Source organism: Chroicocephalus ridibundus, chromosome 21 (assembly GCF_963924245.1).
Source record: "Chroicocephalus ridibundus chromosome 21, bChrRid1.1, whole genome shotgun sequence".
Lineage (NCBI taxonomy): Eukaryota > Metazoa > Chordata > Aves > Charadriiformes > Laridae > Chroicocephalus > Chroicocephalus ridibundus.
The window spans coordinates 1,653,041-1,669,466 of NC_086304.1; the positions used below are offsets into that span (position 1 = coordinate 1,653,041).

At 67.3% G+C, this 16,426-nt stretch overlaps 3 protein-coding genes across 3 annotated transcripts; all 3 read right to left on the bottom strand.

The window, feature by feature from the left end:
* Positions 1–803: 803 nt before the first annotated feature.
* LOC134525813 (ras-related protein Rab-11A-like) lies at positions 804–6,464 on the bottom strand. The gene is made up of 5 exons (XM_063357050.1): positions 6,344–6,464; positions 2,411–2,606; positions 2,140–2,333; positions 1,973–2,053; positions 804–1,729 (listed from the first exon to the last, which is right to left on the bottom strand). The coding sequence occupies exons 1-5, from the start codon at positions 6,381–6,383 to the stop codon at positions 1,590–1,592; spliced, it is 651 nt and encodes a 216-aa protein (XP_063213120.1). The 5' UTR covers positions 6,384–6,464; the 3' UTR covers positions 804–1,589.
* A 1,071-nt stretch (positions 6,465–7,535) lies between these two features.
* Positions 7,536–12,610, bottom strand: LOC134525822 (ras-related protein Rab-25-like). The gene is made up of 5 exons (XM_063357073.1): positions 12,091–12,610; positions 10,902–11,097; positions 10,575–10,768; positions 10,332–10,412; positions 7,536–8,372 (listed from the first exon to the last, which is right to left on the bottom strand). The coding sequence occupies exons 1-5, from the start codon at positions 12,530–12,532 to the stop codon at positions 8,242–8,244; spliced, it is 1,044 nt and encodes a 347-aa protein (XP_063213143.1). The 5' UTR covers positions 12,533–12,610; the 3' UTR covers positions 7,536–8,241.
* Positions 12,611–12,874: 264 nt separating this feature from the next.
* Positions 12,875–15,497, bottom strand: LAMTOR2 (late endosomal/lysosomal adaptor, MAPK and MTOR activator 2). The gene is made up of 4 exons (XM_063357095.1): positions 15,304–15,497; positions 13,560–13,722; positions 13,337–13,426; positions 12,875–13,031 (listed from the first exon to the last, which is right to left on the bottom strand). Exons 1-4 carry the CDS (start codon positions 15,495–15,497, stop codon positions 12,975–12,977), a joined length of 504 nt encoding a protein of 167 aa, XP_063213165.1. The 3' UTR covers positions 12,875–12,974.
* Between the last annotated feature and the right edge of the window lie 929 nt (positions 15,498–16,426).

Consider the following 16,426-nt stretch of genomic DNA (forward strand, 5'->3'; position numbering starts at 1 on the left):
AGGGCGGCAGGATCTAACCCGCCCCTCCGAGCCCCAATTTCAAGCTTTTCCCCTCCAATCTCCTGACAAGTCACCCCCTTGCCCAGGTCCCACTTTCCTCCCCACCCCTCTTCCTCCTCGCCCTTCGTCGCGGGGGGATGCTGCCCCGTGCCCAGGTGGGCAGAGGCGCGGGGCCGGAGCTGGGGTAGTTCCTGGCCTCCAGGCCAGACCCTGGCAGAGAGAAAAAGAACATCCAGCAGCAACTTTATTTGGGGATTTTGCCCAAATTCCTGTTTCGCCGATAAATGGCTCCCCAAGGCAAGACCCCGGCACAGGCCAAGTGGGGTGGGGTGAGCGGGGGCAGCCACACGGAGACAGACACACCCCCCCCCGCAAAAAAGCCCACGCTGGGATGGGGGACACGCTCCCAGCATCGGGGCTAAATGGGGACGGCGTCCCCCAGGAAGGCCACCGCGGCACCCGCACCCCTCTTGACTGACCCCTCCCAGTCACCCCCCGACAGGGGCACTGGGCTCAGCCCAGCCTGTCCCAGCACCTTGTCCCCACGTCCACCCTGGGGGGCACCCACTGTCCCCCGGGCCGGGGGGGGGGTGGGGGGGGGGGAACGGGGCCACTGTCACCCTGTAGGTGCAGCAGCCGCTCCATCTAGTGGCAGCCGTGTCCCCCGGCCGGGCCACGCTGTCACCAGTGGCAAAACACTCGAGTGGAGCGGGCGCAAGTCACGGGGGGGGGGGGGATGCTCCTCGCAGCCGAGGGGACCCATGTGCTGGTCCCGGCCACCACACGGGGAGGCGTGCGGTGCCCACCCTCAGCGCCCCATCCCCGCCTTCACCCCACTAAAGCCCCGGGACCCCCTTGTCCCCTCCCGGGGGGGTCCCCCAAAGGACATGCCCCCCCCGCCATGTCCCCCCGCGCTGGGGCAGCAGTGGCAGAGGTGCAGCGTCTCCCTTTGCCGGGGCTGTGCTGCAGGGACGCCTGGGGGGGCTGACGGCACGAAAAGCAGGCAGGAGCGGGGGAGTCACCCCCCCGCACCCCACACTGGGTGTCCCAGAGCTGCCCCCGCTGCACCCAGAGGCGCAGCCAGCCCCGGGTGCCGCGGGGGCAAGGCTGGGCGCACGCACTCGCTTCACCGGGCCAGAGAAGGGTGCACCCTGCCTGTGTCCCCCCCACACACACACCCTGCCCCGGAGGTGCTGCACCCAGGGGTGCCGCGGGAAATGTGGCACCAAACAAGGGAGTCACGGTGTTCGGGCTTGTTCGGTGCCACCCTGAGTCACCCAGTGACACCCCTTCAGGGCTGGAGGAAGCAGGGACACGAGGGGATGGCGTGTCCCAAGCCGTGGGGAGAGAGCGGAGGGACCCTGATGCTTTTCCCTGCCCCCCTCCCCATTTGTGTAGGTCCTACATAAACACGGGGAGCGCGGCGTGATGGCGCGCACAAGAGCAGCGCAGAAGCAGCCGCCAGCCCGCCCTGTCCTGGGGGGGCTGCAGCGAGCAGAGGTAGAGGGTGAGAAACGTGATGCCACCACGCGCTGGGGGGTGGCGGGGGGGTGTCAGGGCTGGGGCACCCCCGGGGTGTGGGGGGGGGCTCAGATGTTCTGGCAGCAGGGCGCCTGCCTGCCCTCCTGCTGCGTGGGCAGCACCCGGATGGGCTCGATGGTCGTGGCGGGGCCAAACTCGGCCTCCGGCTGCCCGGCGATCTGCCTCTGCGAGACGATGCGGTAGATCTCTGCCAGCACGGAGAGAGAAGAGAGCGCCAAAAAAAAAAAAAAAAATGTTCTTTAAGTTTCTATTTCAGCGGGGGACCTGCCCCCTCCCAAAACACACGGCTCCAGGGGTGCAGAGGCCCACATCTCCCCAACCCGGGGAGCAGGATCCCACCCCAGAACGTCCCCAGCGGGGTGCTGGGAGGACACCGTGTCCAAAACCATCTCCATCCGTCATCCCTCCCCTTTCCGCCGTTGCCCCTTACCCGAGAGGATGTTGTGGAAAGCCGTCTCCACGTTGGTGGAGTCCAGGGCAGACGTCTCGAGGAAGGAGAGCCCGTTCTTCTCTGCAAGGACAGGGCGAGCTCAGGTGGGCACCCTGAGCCACAGCCGCCCTGGGGCGGGGGGAGACGGGGTGGGACGGGGGCGATACCTGCAAAGCTCTTGGCCTCATCGGTGGGCACGGCCCGCAGGTGCCGCAGGTCGCTCTTGTTGCCCACCAGCATGATGACGATGTTGGCGTCAGCGTGGTCCTGCAGCTCCTTCAGCCAGCGCTCGGCGTTCTCGTACGTCAGGTACTTGGCGATGTCGTAGACGAGCAGAGCTCCCACCGCCCCCCGGTAGTACCTGGGGGGGACAGCGAGGGGACAGGGTCACAGCGGGGCGCCGGGCGAGGGAGGCGGGTGGGGGAGAAGGAAACTCACGCTGAGGTGATGGCCCGGTACCGCTCCTGCCCGGCCGTGTCCCAGATCTGAGCCTTCACGGTCTTGTTGTCCACCTGGATGCTCCTTGTGGCAAACTCCACCCCGATGGTGCTCTTGCTCTCCAGGTTGAACTCATTGCGGGTGAAGCGCGAGAGCAGGTTGCTCTTCCCCACCCCGGAGTCCCCGATGAGCACAACTGCGGGGGGGGACAAGCACAGTGTCACCCCCGCCCCGGACCCAGCAAAGGCATTTGCATCCCACAGCGCCAACCGTCCCAGTAAACCCCACAGCCCAGACTGGCTGGGGGGGGGGCACCTCCCCATCTTCTGCCACCCCCGGGGAGAAGCTGGCGGGCGAGGGGGCCGCGACGCTGCCCTCGGGGTGGGGGAACCAGCAGCCTCCACTCGTCCCGGCGGCACCGCAGCTGCCTGTGAACACCCCGCAAGAAAATTCCTGCCATCGCCTGGAAGTTGCGATGGTTTCTTGCGCCCCCGAAGGTCCGCGAGGGGCAGAAAACCAGAGCCTGTGTGGAAACCGGCCGGGCCAGAGAGGCCAAGCAGAGCTGGGTCTCCTGTTGCCAGCCCGAGCTCCAACCCTGAGGGCACACAAGAGGACTTAAGGACATGGTCTGAAAGGAAGCATCATCCTCCTCCTTCTCCTCCTCCTCCTCCACCGCCACCGAGAGCAGGGAAGTCCCTGGGTGTGGGTTCCTTAAGTGCATTTTCTGCCTGTCCCAGATCTGGCTGGTTCCCGTAAAACCTGGCGCAACAGGCTCCGGGCAGGCGTTCTCACGTGGCTCCCCTATCGAGTTTGTTGAGTTTATGACTCAACAGGTTTGGATTTTTTTTTATTTTTTTTTTTTTTTAATTATTACTATCATCGTTTTATTCCCCCGCTGCCGGTTCTGTTCGTTCTCCGGGTGCGCTGTGTAACGCGGCCCCGCTTCTCTCCGCCCGCCCTCACGGCACCAAGCCTGGGGGGGGGACGGACGCCTCTCCCCCACCCCTCCCCAGGACCAAACAGCAGGGCTGAGCTCACAACCTTCCAGCGACGGCTCTGGGAGACCCCCCGGAGCTGCCACAGCAGCAAGGGACCCCCGGCTACGCCACAGCCGCGCCGCCGCGCGTCCCCAGGGCTGCAATTCTGCGGCAAGAGGCATCTGCACTCACTGCAGGCCCAGCAGCCGCCATCCCCCGGGAATGCTGCTCCGTGTCCTGGGTAACCCCTTCCCCAGCACCTCCCGCTCCCAGGGACTCGGTTCCCTCCCGCGGGCTGGGATGCAAAGCCTCCAGCAGCGCAGCCACCCCCTTCCAAAACCCTCGGTGCCGGACAGGCAGCACGTAGCATTGCTCCGCGAAGCCCGACGCCATGCGGGGCAGCTCCCGGTGATCACCGAGGGCGGCTGGAAGGCACCGGAGCCTCAATGGCCATCCCCATGTCGGGGCAGCTCCCGGTGATCACCGAGGGCGGCTGGAAGGCACCGGAGCCTCAATGGCCATCCCCATGTTGGGGCAGCAGGCGACGGAGGCAATGGCGGCTCCTCCGCGCAGCCCTGAAAGCCACTGCCTGCCACGTGGAGGCCCAGGAGGACCACGACAGCCAGGGCTACCCTGGACGAACCAGCAGAAAAATGCAGGCCGGTGATGAGCTGGGTTCGTTAACGCTTACCGAGCCTCGCCGCTTTGATCCCGGCTCGGCGTTTGAACAACGGGAAGTTGCCACTTCCTCTGGCTCAACCGCTGCGTCCCCCGTGCCGGCAGTGCCGCGCTCCTGCCGCCTGCAGCCCCGGGGACGGGAGGGCAGCGCAGCCTGCGAGCGCCCGGCCCACCAGGAGCCAGCACCGAGCACGGCCAGGGGAAACTGAGGCAGGAGCGTGCCGTGCTGCGGCACCCCCGCAGCCGGCAAAACCCATATCAGCAGGGGAACGCCTGGGGAAAGCGGGCTGGGGGAGGCGGCGAGGAGCGGAGCCAGCCCGTGCCGGGCACACCTCACACAGCCCCCCTGGCCATGGCACGCTCCTGCGGGCTTCGCACCACGCCAGGGATGTGGGGAGGGGGATGGATGGATCCGGCACCGCGATGCAGAGAGGGGAACGTGCTCAGTCCCAACCCCCCCGAGCTTGGAGGGCAAGAGGGACTCGAGCGGCATCCTCCACCCCGCGCACAAGGGCGCTCTGGGTCCTCACTGCCTCCGCGCGCACGGTTCAAAGCATCCCGTGAATCCTGGGGAAACATCCTTGCCGCATCACGGCCCACCGCAGCGGCGGGGATGGAAACAGCCTGGAGCTCCGCAGAGGGGCCTGAGGGAAGGGTCCACGGAGCAGCCGTGCCCAGGGCCGTTTCTCATCTATCCCAAGCCCCTCCAGCAGCACCCAGGGCTTTCCCATGAGCGCAGCTGGAATTCGCGCCATGTTTTGCATCCGGAGAAGGCAGCTGACTCTCCCGGCTCGGTGGAAATCGGGATAACGCCGCTGCGAGCGGTGACCATCTCCCATTTCCCCGGGGAGCGGCTGGGCTCAGCAGAGCCATGGGACCCCCGAGAGCACTGGCCCAGCCCCGGGCCCCTAAACACCGCGTCTTGCCTCGGACTTTGCTCCTGCTTCAGCAGGGATGAGCAGGCCTGCCGTTCAAAACTGGGTTCTCTTGTTATTTGAAGGACTCCAGAGATCACCATGAGACCGAGGAGGGGAACGCAGAGCCCGGCGTGGAGCTGCTCCCGGCCCCGGCTCCTGACAGATCACAGGGAAGGGACGGGGACCGCAGGAGGACAACACGCCGGGGCCACCTCAGAGCCAGGCTGCTGGGGAAGGGAAGGACACAGCAGCCGGAGGCACGACCCAGCTCCGGCTGCATCAGAGTTTCCCCCTCACCGGGTCCCAGAATAACTCCGGAGAGGAGGATTTTCCTGGGCAGGAGCCAGGGGAGGTGTGCGAGGAGCCGGGGGCCACCGGCCTGTCGGTGGCTGGAATTACTGGGGGCCTTTCGGGCAGCGCTGCCCGGGGAGGTTGACTCACGGCCGCCGCCGGCTGATCTCACTCCCCGGGTTTTATGGCTCGGGAGGTTGTGACGTTGTCCCCTGGCTTCCCCCAGCCACCCGGGACACCGGCAGAGCTGCTAAAGGCAGGGAAAGCCAGCATACGGCCGGGATGGCGGCTCCGACGGGGATGCTGGGCTCCTACAGCCGGTAAAACCGGCGCTGTGTCCCCGAGGGCCCAGCCCCGTCCCCTCTCGCACACCGGAGATGTCACACCACGAGCAGCGCCGGGAAGGACAACCCCGGAGCCCTGGATCCTCTCCCTTCGCCGCAGCCGGGAGAGCAGCAGCTTTTCCTCTCGGGAACGCTCCCCTCAGGCCCCAGAACGGCTCCCCCCGCCCCAACCACGCAGAGGGGAGCCCCCAAACCGCCCCCCCGCACCGAGGGGCTCAGGGGCCGGCACAGCACCCGCAGGGACCTGCCTTCCCCCCGGCCCCTGCCTCCCCCCACCCTGCCCGGGGCACGGCCACCACCCCCCTGGCTGCTGCACCCAGGTGAGGGCTCCAGACTGCCCCCCCCCCAACAGTAACGAGCTGCTTTAATTAGCGCTAGGGCCACAAACAGACACAGACCAGCTCTTTGCCAACCCTCGGGCCATGGCAGCGGTTCAGCCTCTACCCTGAAGCCCCGGCACCACCGATACCCACCCCACCTCTGCCCAGCACGGAGGAGCCCCCCCAACACCACCGCCCCCCCAGATCCCCAGCGCTGGGAGCTGTGTTTATATCCCAGTGCAAGCCAAAGCCCCGGCTTCCAGCTCCATCCCGAGGGTGCTGCATGGAGGTAGAACCCACCCGCAGCAGGCTGAGACCCAGCACAGCTCATTGCGGGCATGGCCAGAGCGGCGCAGGCTGAGACCCAGCACAGCTCATCGCAGGCATGGCAGGGCAGGAGACCCACCTTTGAAGAGGTAGTCGTACTCATCCTCCTTGCCCCGCATCTCGCCCAGCACCGCAGCCCCACTCCCACTGGGACGACTGGGATTTCCGGGGCCCTCTCCAGCCCTGGCGGGGGCTGTCACCTCCGCACACATTGGTGGCCACAGCCCTTCCTCCTCCGTGCCCATTGGTGGCCAGGGCTGCCCGTCACCGCCCAGGTGCGCTCACCTGGGCCAGGTAAGGGGCGGGGGGGGCAGGTACGTGGGCCCCAGCTCAGCCCCACGGTGCCTTCCCCGGGGCCTGGGGCACCCCAGGGCAGCAGGGAAAGGCCACCGCCTGTGCCAGCCATGGGGACAGCCACGGCCACTGCCGTGGGGACTGGGACGGGATGGGAGCTGGGCAAAGGGAAAGCGAGTGCCCGGAACTAGAGGAAGATGCGGAGAATCCGGAGCGATTCTCACGTTCCCGAGGGGTTTCAGGAACTGGCTGAGGCCACGTCGCGGCTTGGACTGATAAACCGCCAGCTGTCCCCTATAAACCAGCGAGGGCGTGGGGACACGGGCTGGGACAGGCTGTGTGGGGAGGGGGCGCAGGGGGACTGTGGCAGCGGGCTGGGAGGGGACATGGGGGGATCACGTCATTGGGCTGGGAGGGGGCATTGGGGGACCACAGCATCGGGCTGTGAGGGGTCACGGGGGGACCATGGCATCGGGCTGGGAGGGGGTTCAGGGGGACGGTGGCATCGGGCTGGGAGGGAGTTCAGGGGGACGGTGGCATCGGGCTGTGAGGGGTCACGGGGGGACCATGGCATCGGGCTGGGAGGAGGTTCAGGGGGACGGTGGCATCAGGCTGGGAGGGAGCATGGGGGGACTGTGGCATCAGGCTGGGAGGGGGTTCAGGGGGACCACAGCATCGGGCTGGGAGGGGTCATGGGGGGACCATGCCATCAGGCTGGGAGGGGGTTCAGGGGGACAGTGGCATCAGGCTGGGGGTGGGTTCAGGGGGACCACAGCATCGGGCTGTGAGGGGTCACAGGGGGGCCATAGCATCGGGCTGGGAGGGGGTTCAGGGGGATGGTGGCATCAGGCTGGGAGGGGTCGTAGGTGGCATCGGGCTGGGCTGCTCGGGTGACCGCGATCTCCAGCGCTTCGCAGAGGTGGGGACCAGGGGACGGGACCACAAACACGCAGGAATTCCAGCTCAGCAAACCCGCATTTCGCAAGTCCTTTAATGGTTGCGTCACCGGTTGCGCTGGGCACGGAGCTGCTCCCGGGCCCCCGGGCACCGGCCCCATCCCACCCCGCGGACGGGAGCGACCTTCGCTGGGTCCCGCCATCACGTTTGTCCCGTGTCTGGGATGGGGACAGAGATGCGCCGAGGGCTGAGCGCTGCCGCTTCGCTCCTTAGGGCTTGGGGTGACCCCAGAGCAGTCCCCGGTGGGGACGGAGACCTGTGGGGACCGCCACATCCCCAGCGCGTGGCACAGGCTGGCCGCAGGGGAGCAACCCCAGGGCCAGACACAATCGGAGTGGCTACCATCGCTGGCACCATCGTGGCCAGAACCTCCTGGCTCCTTCCCCAGCAGTGCCTGGGGGGTATCTCAGTCCTCTGCACCGGGGGTCCGGAGGGGCTGGGGGGGTCCGTGCGGGACGGTGGTGATGCTGATCAAGGCCCGGCAAAAACGAAGCAGACAGAGCAGAGCTCCCGGCACTGGCGCTTCTCACCGTTTATGGCAGAATTTGGCCACTGCCCGGGCTGCTGGTCCCCGCTGCCCCAGGACGGGGGTGGCACCGCAGGCTGGGTGACACCAGCCCGTGCCGGTGGCCAGACGAGTCCGCGCAGAGGCAGACCCAGCTCGGCACCACTGGCGTGTCCCGGGTTTGCGGGGGTCCCCGGGGGTCCCCGGGGTGCCCGGCCAGCTCAGAGGGCCACGCAGCACGGACGCTTCTCCGTCTGCGCCGGAGCCGTGCTCCCCGGGCTCTCGCTGCCGAGGGACACCGTGTTGCTTTGGCTGCTCCTCTGCTTCTGCTTCTGCACTTTGTGGAAGATCTCTGCAAAGCAAGAGGTGCCGGGGGGGTAGGGGGGGTGTCTGTGCGTCACCCGAGGGCCCCCCTGGGAAGCAGGGACAGCTTCGAGCCCGCAGCCCCCGTTGCTTTCCCGCTAGCACATGGCTTGGCCCCCATTGCTCGCCCGCTGGCCCGTGGCTTGGCACGTTAGTGGCTCTCCTTGCCCTTTATGCAGCAGAGGGGACGAGTTGAGGGTGACAAGGGAGCGGCTCCCCCATGCTGCATCCCCGCGGTGCCCGGGGAACACCCTGCGCTTGGGCAATTTCCTCTTGCCCAACCTGGGATTAGTGCTTCACCCCGGGACGGGGCTGGCAGCATGCCGGGCTGGGCTGGCTCGGCATGGGATGGCACAGCTCGGCGCGGGATAGCACGGCATGGCACGGCATGGCATGGCATGGCACAGCATGGCAAGGCACGGCATGGTACAGCTCAGCATGGGATAGCACGGCATGGCACGGCACAGCTCAGCACAGGATAGCATGGCATGGCACGGCATGGCACGGCACGGCATGGCATGGCACAGCTTGGCATGGGATAGCACAGCATGACACGGCATGGCACGGCATGGCACAGCATGGCATGGCACGGCATGGTACAGCTCAGCATGGGATAGCACAGCATGGCACGGCACAGCTCAGCACGGGATAGCATGGCATGGCATGGCATGGCACGGCACAGCACAGCTTGGCATGGGATAGCACGGAATGGCACGGCATGGCACAGCACAGTACGGCTCGGCATGGGACAGCATGGCATGGCATGGCACGGCACAGCTCAGCACAGGATAGCATGGCATGGCACGGCATGGCATGGCATGGCACAGCTTGGCATGGGATAGCACAGCATGACACGGCATGGCATGGCACAGCATGGCAAGGCACGGCATGGTACAGCTCAGCATGGGATAGCACAGCATGGCACGGCACAGCTCAGCACAGGATAGCATGGCATGGCATGGCATGGCACGGCACGGCATGGCATGGCACAGCACGGCACAGCTTGGCATGGGATAGCACGGAATGGCACGGCATGGCACAGCACAGTACGGCTCGGCATCGGATAGCATGGCATGGCACGGCATGGTACAGCTCAGTATGGGATAGCATGGCATGGCACGGCATGGCACGGCATAGGACAGCATGGCATGGCACGGCATGGTACAGCTTGGCATGGGATAGCACAGCATGGCACAGCACAGCTCAGCATGGGACAGCATGGCATGGCACAGCACAGTACGTCTCGGCATGGGATAGCACAGCATGGCACAGCATGGCTCAGCACGGCATGGCACAGCATGGCACAGCTTGGCATGGCACGACATAGTACAGCTTGTCATGGGATAGCAGGGCATGGCACGGCACGGCTCGGCACGGGATAGCACGGAATGGCACGGCATGGCACAGCTCAGCATGGGATAGCACGGCATGGGATAACACAGTATGGGATAGCACGGCATGGCACGGCACGGCTCGCCACAGGATAGCACGGAATGGCATGGCATGGCACGGCACGGCACACCTCGCCGCGCTCCTGCCCGGGTGCTGCCGGCTGCCGTTCCCGGAGAGGTGCTCCTGGACCATCCCCCTGCCCCCAGGTGCCCCCGGCCGGTCGGGCAGGGTGCTGGAGACGTTGAGTCAGGAGCCCGGGACAACAGGAAGGGGACCAGGGATTACAGGGGGAGGAGGAGCCCCCGGGGCTTCGGGGATGCCCAGGGGCCGCGGGAACAAAGCCATGGGGCGCGGAGAGCGAAACGCCCAGTGCAAAAGGCCGGAAACCAAACCAGCCAGAAAGACGACGCCGAAACCTGTCCCAGAGAGCTCAGGTGGAGCAGGGCAGAGGAGAGATGCGCCGCACATCCTCTGCCCGGCCCTGCGTCCCCGGTAAGGGACCCCGCGATGCCCCGGCCCCCGGGACCCCGCTGCAGCATGGCGTCGGTGCACCTACCCTTCAGGATGGTCTCAAACGCCTGCTCGACGTTGGTGGAATCCAGCGCCGAGGTCTCGACGAACAGCAGCCCGTTGTTGTCTGCAACGAGAGGGGTCCCCCGAGACGATGCAGACCCCGGCGAGGGCACGGGCTCCGTTTCCGAGCCCCTTTAGAGGTGTCAGGGTGCCCGCCGTGGTGCGGGTCCCTGCTCTCGGGGAGGTCGCCAGGCCCCCAGCCCCGGGGCAGGGTGCCAGCCTGTACCTGCAAACATTTTTGCCTCCTCCATGGGCACCTCCCGAGCCTGCGCGAGGTCGGTCTTGTTCCCCACCAGCATGACGACGATGCTGGCCTCGGCGTGGTCGTACAGCTCCTTCAGCCAGCGGTCCACCACGTCGTACGTCTGGTGCTTGGTGATGTCAAAGACGACCAGGGCACCCACGGCTCCCCGGTAATACCTACGGGAGAACCCCACCATCACCCCCCGCTCCGGACACCCCTCACAGTGTCCTCCCCCGTGGGGCTCAACTACGAGGGCATCACCAGGCAGGTGCCAGGGGGGATCCCCGATTTCGGGCATCCCGTCCTTACGCGGAGGTGATGGCGCGGTACCGCTCCAGCCCGGCCGTGTCCCAGATCTGAGCCTTCACCACGGCGTCTCCCACCAGGATGGTGCGGGTGGAGAACTCCACGCCGATGGTGGTGCGGCTGTCGTGGTTGAACTCGTTGCGGGTGAAGCGGGAGAGCAGGTTGGTTTTGCCCACCCCGGATTCCCCGATCAGGACGACTGCGGAAGGGAGAAAGCCCGCTGGAGACATGGGGGAGGGGAGAGGGCAGCTCCAAAACACTTAATAATTCGAACAACCCTTTCTGACCTGAGCCAGACCAGCCAGCAGCTCCTTGCCTTGCCCGTGTGGCAGCCGGACCGCCCCAGCTGCTGGCACGGGGTGCACGGGGGTCCCGCGTTGCCTGATGACCCCCTGACCCGGGCACCGAGGCCACGCAGGACCTGGCACCGTCACTCCTTCAGCAAACGGGGGTCCCGTCCCTGCTCCATGAGCTCTCAGCTCACGGCTGAGCCCGGCCGCGCTCCCCATCTGCTGTCTGGGGGGGTCACGGCTACCATGCTTGCCCTGGCCACGGGTCACCCCACTGCGGTGGGCACCCGGGACTGGTGGCACAGTGGAGCCCGTCCATCTCCGCTTGCCCAAGGGGAGCACCGAGGTCCAGCGGGGTCCGGCCGGTAGCACCCGGCTGAGGCAACAACCTGCAGAGCTCAAGCTGGGGGGGTGGGCACGAGGCCTTGCCCCCGTTTCTCCAGCCCCGGTTTGACCCCCCCCGCGTCCTCTGCGTGTGCCACCGCCCAGGTCACCGCAGCCAAATGACTTTTAAACGCCCGCTGCTCTCAGGGGTTAATGGGCTCGCACGGTATTTACGTCTCGCACGCTCAACCCCAGCTGTCTCAGCCCCCACTGCCCGCCGTTCGCCCGGCGTCCCACGCGTGTGGCATTGGGGTGGGCATGGGTGTCCCCGTGCCCCCCGTGCCATTCACTAGCCCTGACCTCGCCGCCATCAGCCCGGGGACGTGGCCGAGGCCGGTGCCTGCTCCCCGATCCCCCGACCCTTCGCAGCTCCCTGCACACATCAGAGCTGCAGCGATGGTCAACATCCCAGTTTGGGACACGGCAGCCCTGGGCGGGGGGCAGGGGGGGAAGGCAGCCCCCGGCCTCCAGCTCCATCCCGTTTGGGGAGGGGGATCGACATCGAGCCCAGGACTCACCCTTGAAGACAAAGTTATAATCCTCCTCGGCGCTGCCCATGTCGCCGCCGCCGCCGGGTTTCCTCCTTCCCACCGAGCGGACGGCGCAGGGCGGGACGGGCGCCCAGGGGCACCCAGGGAGCGGACGGAGGGGACAAAGTTTCCTCTCCGGTGGGGAGCGAGCGGGGTGCGGGGGAGCGAGCGGGGTGCGGGGGAGCGACGACGGCGAGGCCAGCGGGGTTGGCGGCGTGGCGCGGCGGGTTAACCCAAGGGGTGGGACCGGGTGTCGCAGCGCAGGTTGGGCAGGTAGTGTCACCCTTGGGACCGTCACGGGAGGAGGAGCCGGGGCCCGATCCTGGGTGCCGAGGCCGGCGCGGGGCAGGCTGGGGCTGCGGGGCCAGAACCCCCAGCCCAGCCCCGGCTCACGCCGGCTGAGAACGCGTTCCCTCGCCTCTGCTGCCATCGTGTGAAAATCGGGGAAACTGGGGAAGCGAAGGAGCTCCCGCCGCCCCGCGCTATCCCAGCGCAGCCGGACAGGGGTGCCAGGGCTTTGTTGTCCCCGCTTGACATGAACCCCACACACCCCCTGCCTTGTTTTTCCCCATCGTGGCCCTACGGGCACCCCCGAAGCACCACCCAAGCCCGGCATGACCCCCCCGCCCCAGCTCCTCCTTTTATCCACACGAGACACAAAAGGACACAAGAATCAGACACACTTTTATTCCCCACCCATTTTTTCGCTCCCCCCACCTTATTTTTAAAGGCCGCGCCAAAGCAGGACCGACCTCCAAGATGCCCGTGGGGCTGCTCACCCCCCCCTACCCCCCCCGCACCCTCAGCACCGGTGACGGCGTCGAAGCAAACGGCGTTTGGGCGGCGGCAGGTGCGAGCCCTGCGACGCGAGCTCAGGATGCGGCCACCTGCGTGAGCGGCTCCTCCAGGTACTGGACCAGCGCCTGCGCCTGCGAGCGGGGAGCGGCGTGAGCGGGGCCCGGCTGGACGGTGCCACCCGCACGCGCACACCCCGCCCGTGCGCTCGTTTTCATTTCTATTTCCTTTTAGAGCCTAAAAAGGTGTGGTGCGGCGCCTGGGCTGGCACAGGGGACGGAGGAGCCTCTGCAAGGAGGACTCTGTCCCAGGAGTGTCCCAGGCACGGCAGCTTCCTCCACCACTCCCATCCTCATCCTCCTCAACAGCTCTTTCCCACCCCACAGCAGGGATGCAGCCCTGTGCCCCCCGCGCCCGGCCCCCTCCCCACCGGCGTTACCTTGGCCTTCAGCATCCCAAATCCCACCGTCTCCTTGGCGTACATGCAGAGCAGCAGGTTTGCCACCCGCGTGATGGCCACTCGCCCCTCCTGCCCAGGGAGAAACAGCACCCGTCGCACCCCCGCCTTGGCAGGGACGGCCCGCAGGGTCCCGGGGGACCCCCAGGGCCACGGCGGTGCCCGGCTGCCTGGGGAGGGGAGGGCAGCCCCCAGCCCCACGTACCATGCAGTCCATGAGGATGAATTTGAGGTTGTCCTCATTGAACGCCTGGTGCCCGTTCTTGTCGTAGGCCACCCAGATGTTGCTGGCGATGGCCGCGGTGACCCTGGCATCAGTGTCCCCGTAGCCCGAATAGGCGAGCAAGGACCCCTCGTTGTTCAGGAGCCTGGAAATGAAATGGGGGGGGGGGAGGGGGGCGAATTGGTGCCTCTAAACCCAGTGGGGCACCAGACCCTGCTGCATGCCGGGGGCAGAGCAAAATCCCCAGCCCAGTCCCCCACCCAGGACACCCCAGGTTTGAAGGGGATTTGGGCAGGGGTGGGGGGCTTCAAAGCCGGGAAGCTTCGGGGTGCCCCCACCCTGAGCAGGGCAGCGTGGTGGGCCTGCGGTGCCGGCTGCAGCCCGGGCACGAGCCTGGCGGGCAACCACCGTGCATGGCTCCGGCACTGGGTACTGCGCACAGTCCTGGCACCACGCAGCTCCATGCAGCACGCACCGCCCAGCACCACGCACCGGCACGGCCCCAGCACCACGCATGGCCCCAGCGCCATGCACAGCCCCAGCACCGTGCGTGGCGCCGGCACCCGTGCACAGCCCCGACACCACGCACGAGTCCTGACACCATGCGTGGCCCCAGCACCGTGCACCATGCCCTGCCCAGCACTACCCATCGTGCGCTGTGCACGACCCCAGCACCGTGCATGGCCCCAGCACCGTCCATCGTGCACAGTGCATGGCCCCGGCACCATGCGCTACGCAGAGTGCGTGGCCCCGGCACTGTGCACGGCCCCAGCACCCTGCATCATGCATGGCCACGGCACCATGCATTGTGCATGGCCCCAGCACCATCCATCGTGTGCCGTGCATGGCCCCAGCACCCTGCATCATGCATGGCCCCAGCACCGTCCACCGTGTGCCGTGCACGGCCCCAGCACCATGCATTGTGCATGGCGCCAGCACCGTCCATCGTGTGTCGTGCATGGCCCTGGCACTGTGCTCAGCACCATGCGCCCTGCATGGCCCCAGCACCGTGCGCTATGCACCTGGCACCATGCATCGTGCTTGGTCCTGGCACCATGCATTGTGCACCGTGCACGGTCCCAGCACCGTTCAGAGCCCCGGCACCGTTCACAGCCCAGCACCATGCACAGCCCGGCACCATCCATCGTGCACCGTGCACAGGCTCGGCACCATGCACAGCACCGTGCACCCTGCGTGGCCCCAGCACCCTGAATGGTCCCAGTACCGTGCATGGTCCTGCTCCCGCGCGTAGCACAGCACCATGTATAGACCCGGCACCGTGCATGGTCCCAGCACTGTGCACTGTGCGCCATGCACAGCCCCAGCACCATCCATTGTGCACCGTGCACAGCCCCAGCACCGTCCACTGTGCACCGTGTATGGCCCAGCACCGCGCGCCCTGCGTGGCCCCAGCACCGTGCATCATACACCGTGTATGGCCCCAGCACTGCGCGTGGCCCAGCCCCATCCATCGCGCCCCGTGCATGGGCCCCAGCGCCGTGCACCCTGCACGGCCCCAGCACCATCCATCACGCCCCGTGCACGGGCCCCAGCACCGTGCACAGCCCTGGCCGGGCCCCTCAGCGCCCCGGGGGGCCATTTCCAGGGCCGGAGGTTGGAGGGAGGGAAGGCGGCGTGCCCTGGCAGGCGCGTGTCGCTGCGGGGAGCGGGAGCGAGCCGGCCACCGCTGCCGCCCCCATCGCCCCTCGCCCCGGCCCCTACTCACAGGGTGCTCTGGACCCCGCCGGTGTTGGCCTGGCTCAGCACCTGCGTCAGGGCCTTGGGGCGCAGCATGGCCGCCGCCGCCCCGCTCCGGGCCCTGCGATGGCGGGGAAGGCCGGAGCAGGCCTCCTCCGTCAGCGAGGCCATGCTCTGCCCGGAGCACGCTGGGACATGTAGTCCCTGTGCCGGGGACGCCATGCGTCCCGCTGACGGTGGCCTGCGCCCCCGGGACACCCCGGGGTGCTGCCCCCGCGCCCAGAGGGACGAGGCAAGGGGAAGCCCGCCCAGAGGGGGGGGGGGATTAGCTGGACACCCCCGAACTGGGCCCTCGGCCGGACACCCCCAAACCGACCCCTCGGCCACCCCGGTGGCACCGGGGCCTGGATCAGCCCCGGGGAAAGGCCGTGGCACGGCGGCAGGGGGCCTGGTCCCCACCGCTAGCCCAAGTGTGAAAGGGGGGGGTCTGTCAAAAATGGAGCCGTTAGAGTGGCTTCAGCAAAGGGAGGGGGCACAGATGGGGGGGCCGGGGTTCGGGGCGGCGGGGGGTGCGGGATGGATCCCGCTAATGAGGGAAGGGTTTGCAGGATGGATTCGGCTAATGAGGGGGGTGCAGGATGGGTTCGGCTAACGAGGAAGATCCAGGGTAGAGCCAGTTAATGGGGGGCTGGGGGGGGCAGGACGGATCCAGCCGACCAAGAGGATCCAGGCTGCTAATAAGAGGGGTGCAGGATGGATCCAGCTAATGAGGGGGATCCAGGGTAGAGCCAGCTAATGAGGGGGGGGTCGAGGGGGATGCAGGACAGATCCAGCTAATCAAGGGGATCCAAGCTGGAGCCAGCTAATAAGGAGGGGGGCGTTCAACCTGGAGCCAGCTAATGAGGCTGGGGGGGAAGGATGGATCCAGCTGACCAAGAGGATCCAGGCTGCAGCCAGCTAATAAGGGGGCTGCAGGATGGACCGAGCTAATGAAGGGGGTGCAGGACGGACCCTGCTAATGAGGGGGATCCAGGCTAGGGCCAGCTAATAAGGCGGGGGCGGGGGGGGGGGGAGCGCGGTGCGGGACAGACCCAGCTAACCCAGGGGGGGTCCAGGCTGAAGCCAGCTACTAGGAGGGAGTGCAGGACGGA

Coding starts and splice junctions, on each gene's coding strand:
- LAMTOR2 (XM_063357095.1), bottom strand. CDS start 15,497: ATGGCGTCCCCGGCACAGGGACTACATGTCCCAGCGTGCTCCGGGCAG. Junction 13,723..15,303: donor GGCGGGGTCCAGAGCACCCT/GTGAGTAGGGGC, acceptor TTTCATTTCCAG/GCTCCTGAACAACGAGGGGT. Junction 13,427..13,559: donor TCATCCTCATGGACTGCATG/GTACGTGGGGCT, acceptor CTCCCTGGGCAG/GAGGGGCGAGTGGCCATCAC.
- LOC134525822 (XM_063357073.1), bottom strand. CDS start 12,532: ATGGCAGCAGAGGCGAGGGAACGCGTTCTCAGCCGGCGTGAGCCGGGG. Junction 10,413..10,574: donor GGAGGCAAAAATGTTTGCAG/GTACAGGCTGGC, acceptor CTCTCGTTGCAG/ACAACAACGGGCTGCTGTTC. Junction 8,373..10,331: donor GTTTGAGACCATCCTGAAGG/GTAGGTGCACCG, acceptor CTTGCTTTGCAG/AGATCTTCCACAAAGTGCAG.
- LOC134525813 (XM_063357050.1), bottom strand. CDS start 6,383: ATGCGGGGCAAGGAGGATGAGTACGACTACCTCTTCAAAG. Junction 2,607..6,343: donor GTACGACTACCTCTTCAAAG/GTGGGTCTCCTG, acceptor CCCCCCCCGCAG/TTGTGCTCATCGGGGACTCC. Junction 1,730..1,972: donor TTTCCACAACATCCTCTCGG/GTAAGGGGCAAC, acceptor CCGTGCTGGCAG/AGATCTACCGCATCGTCTCG.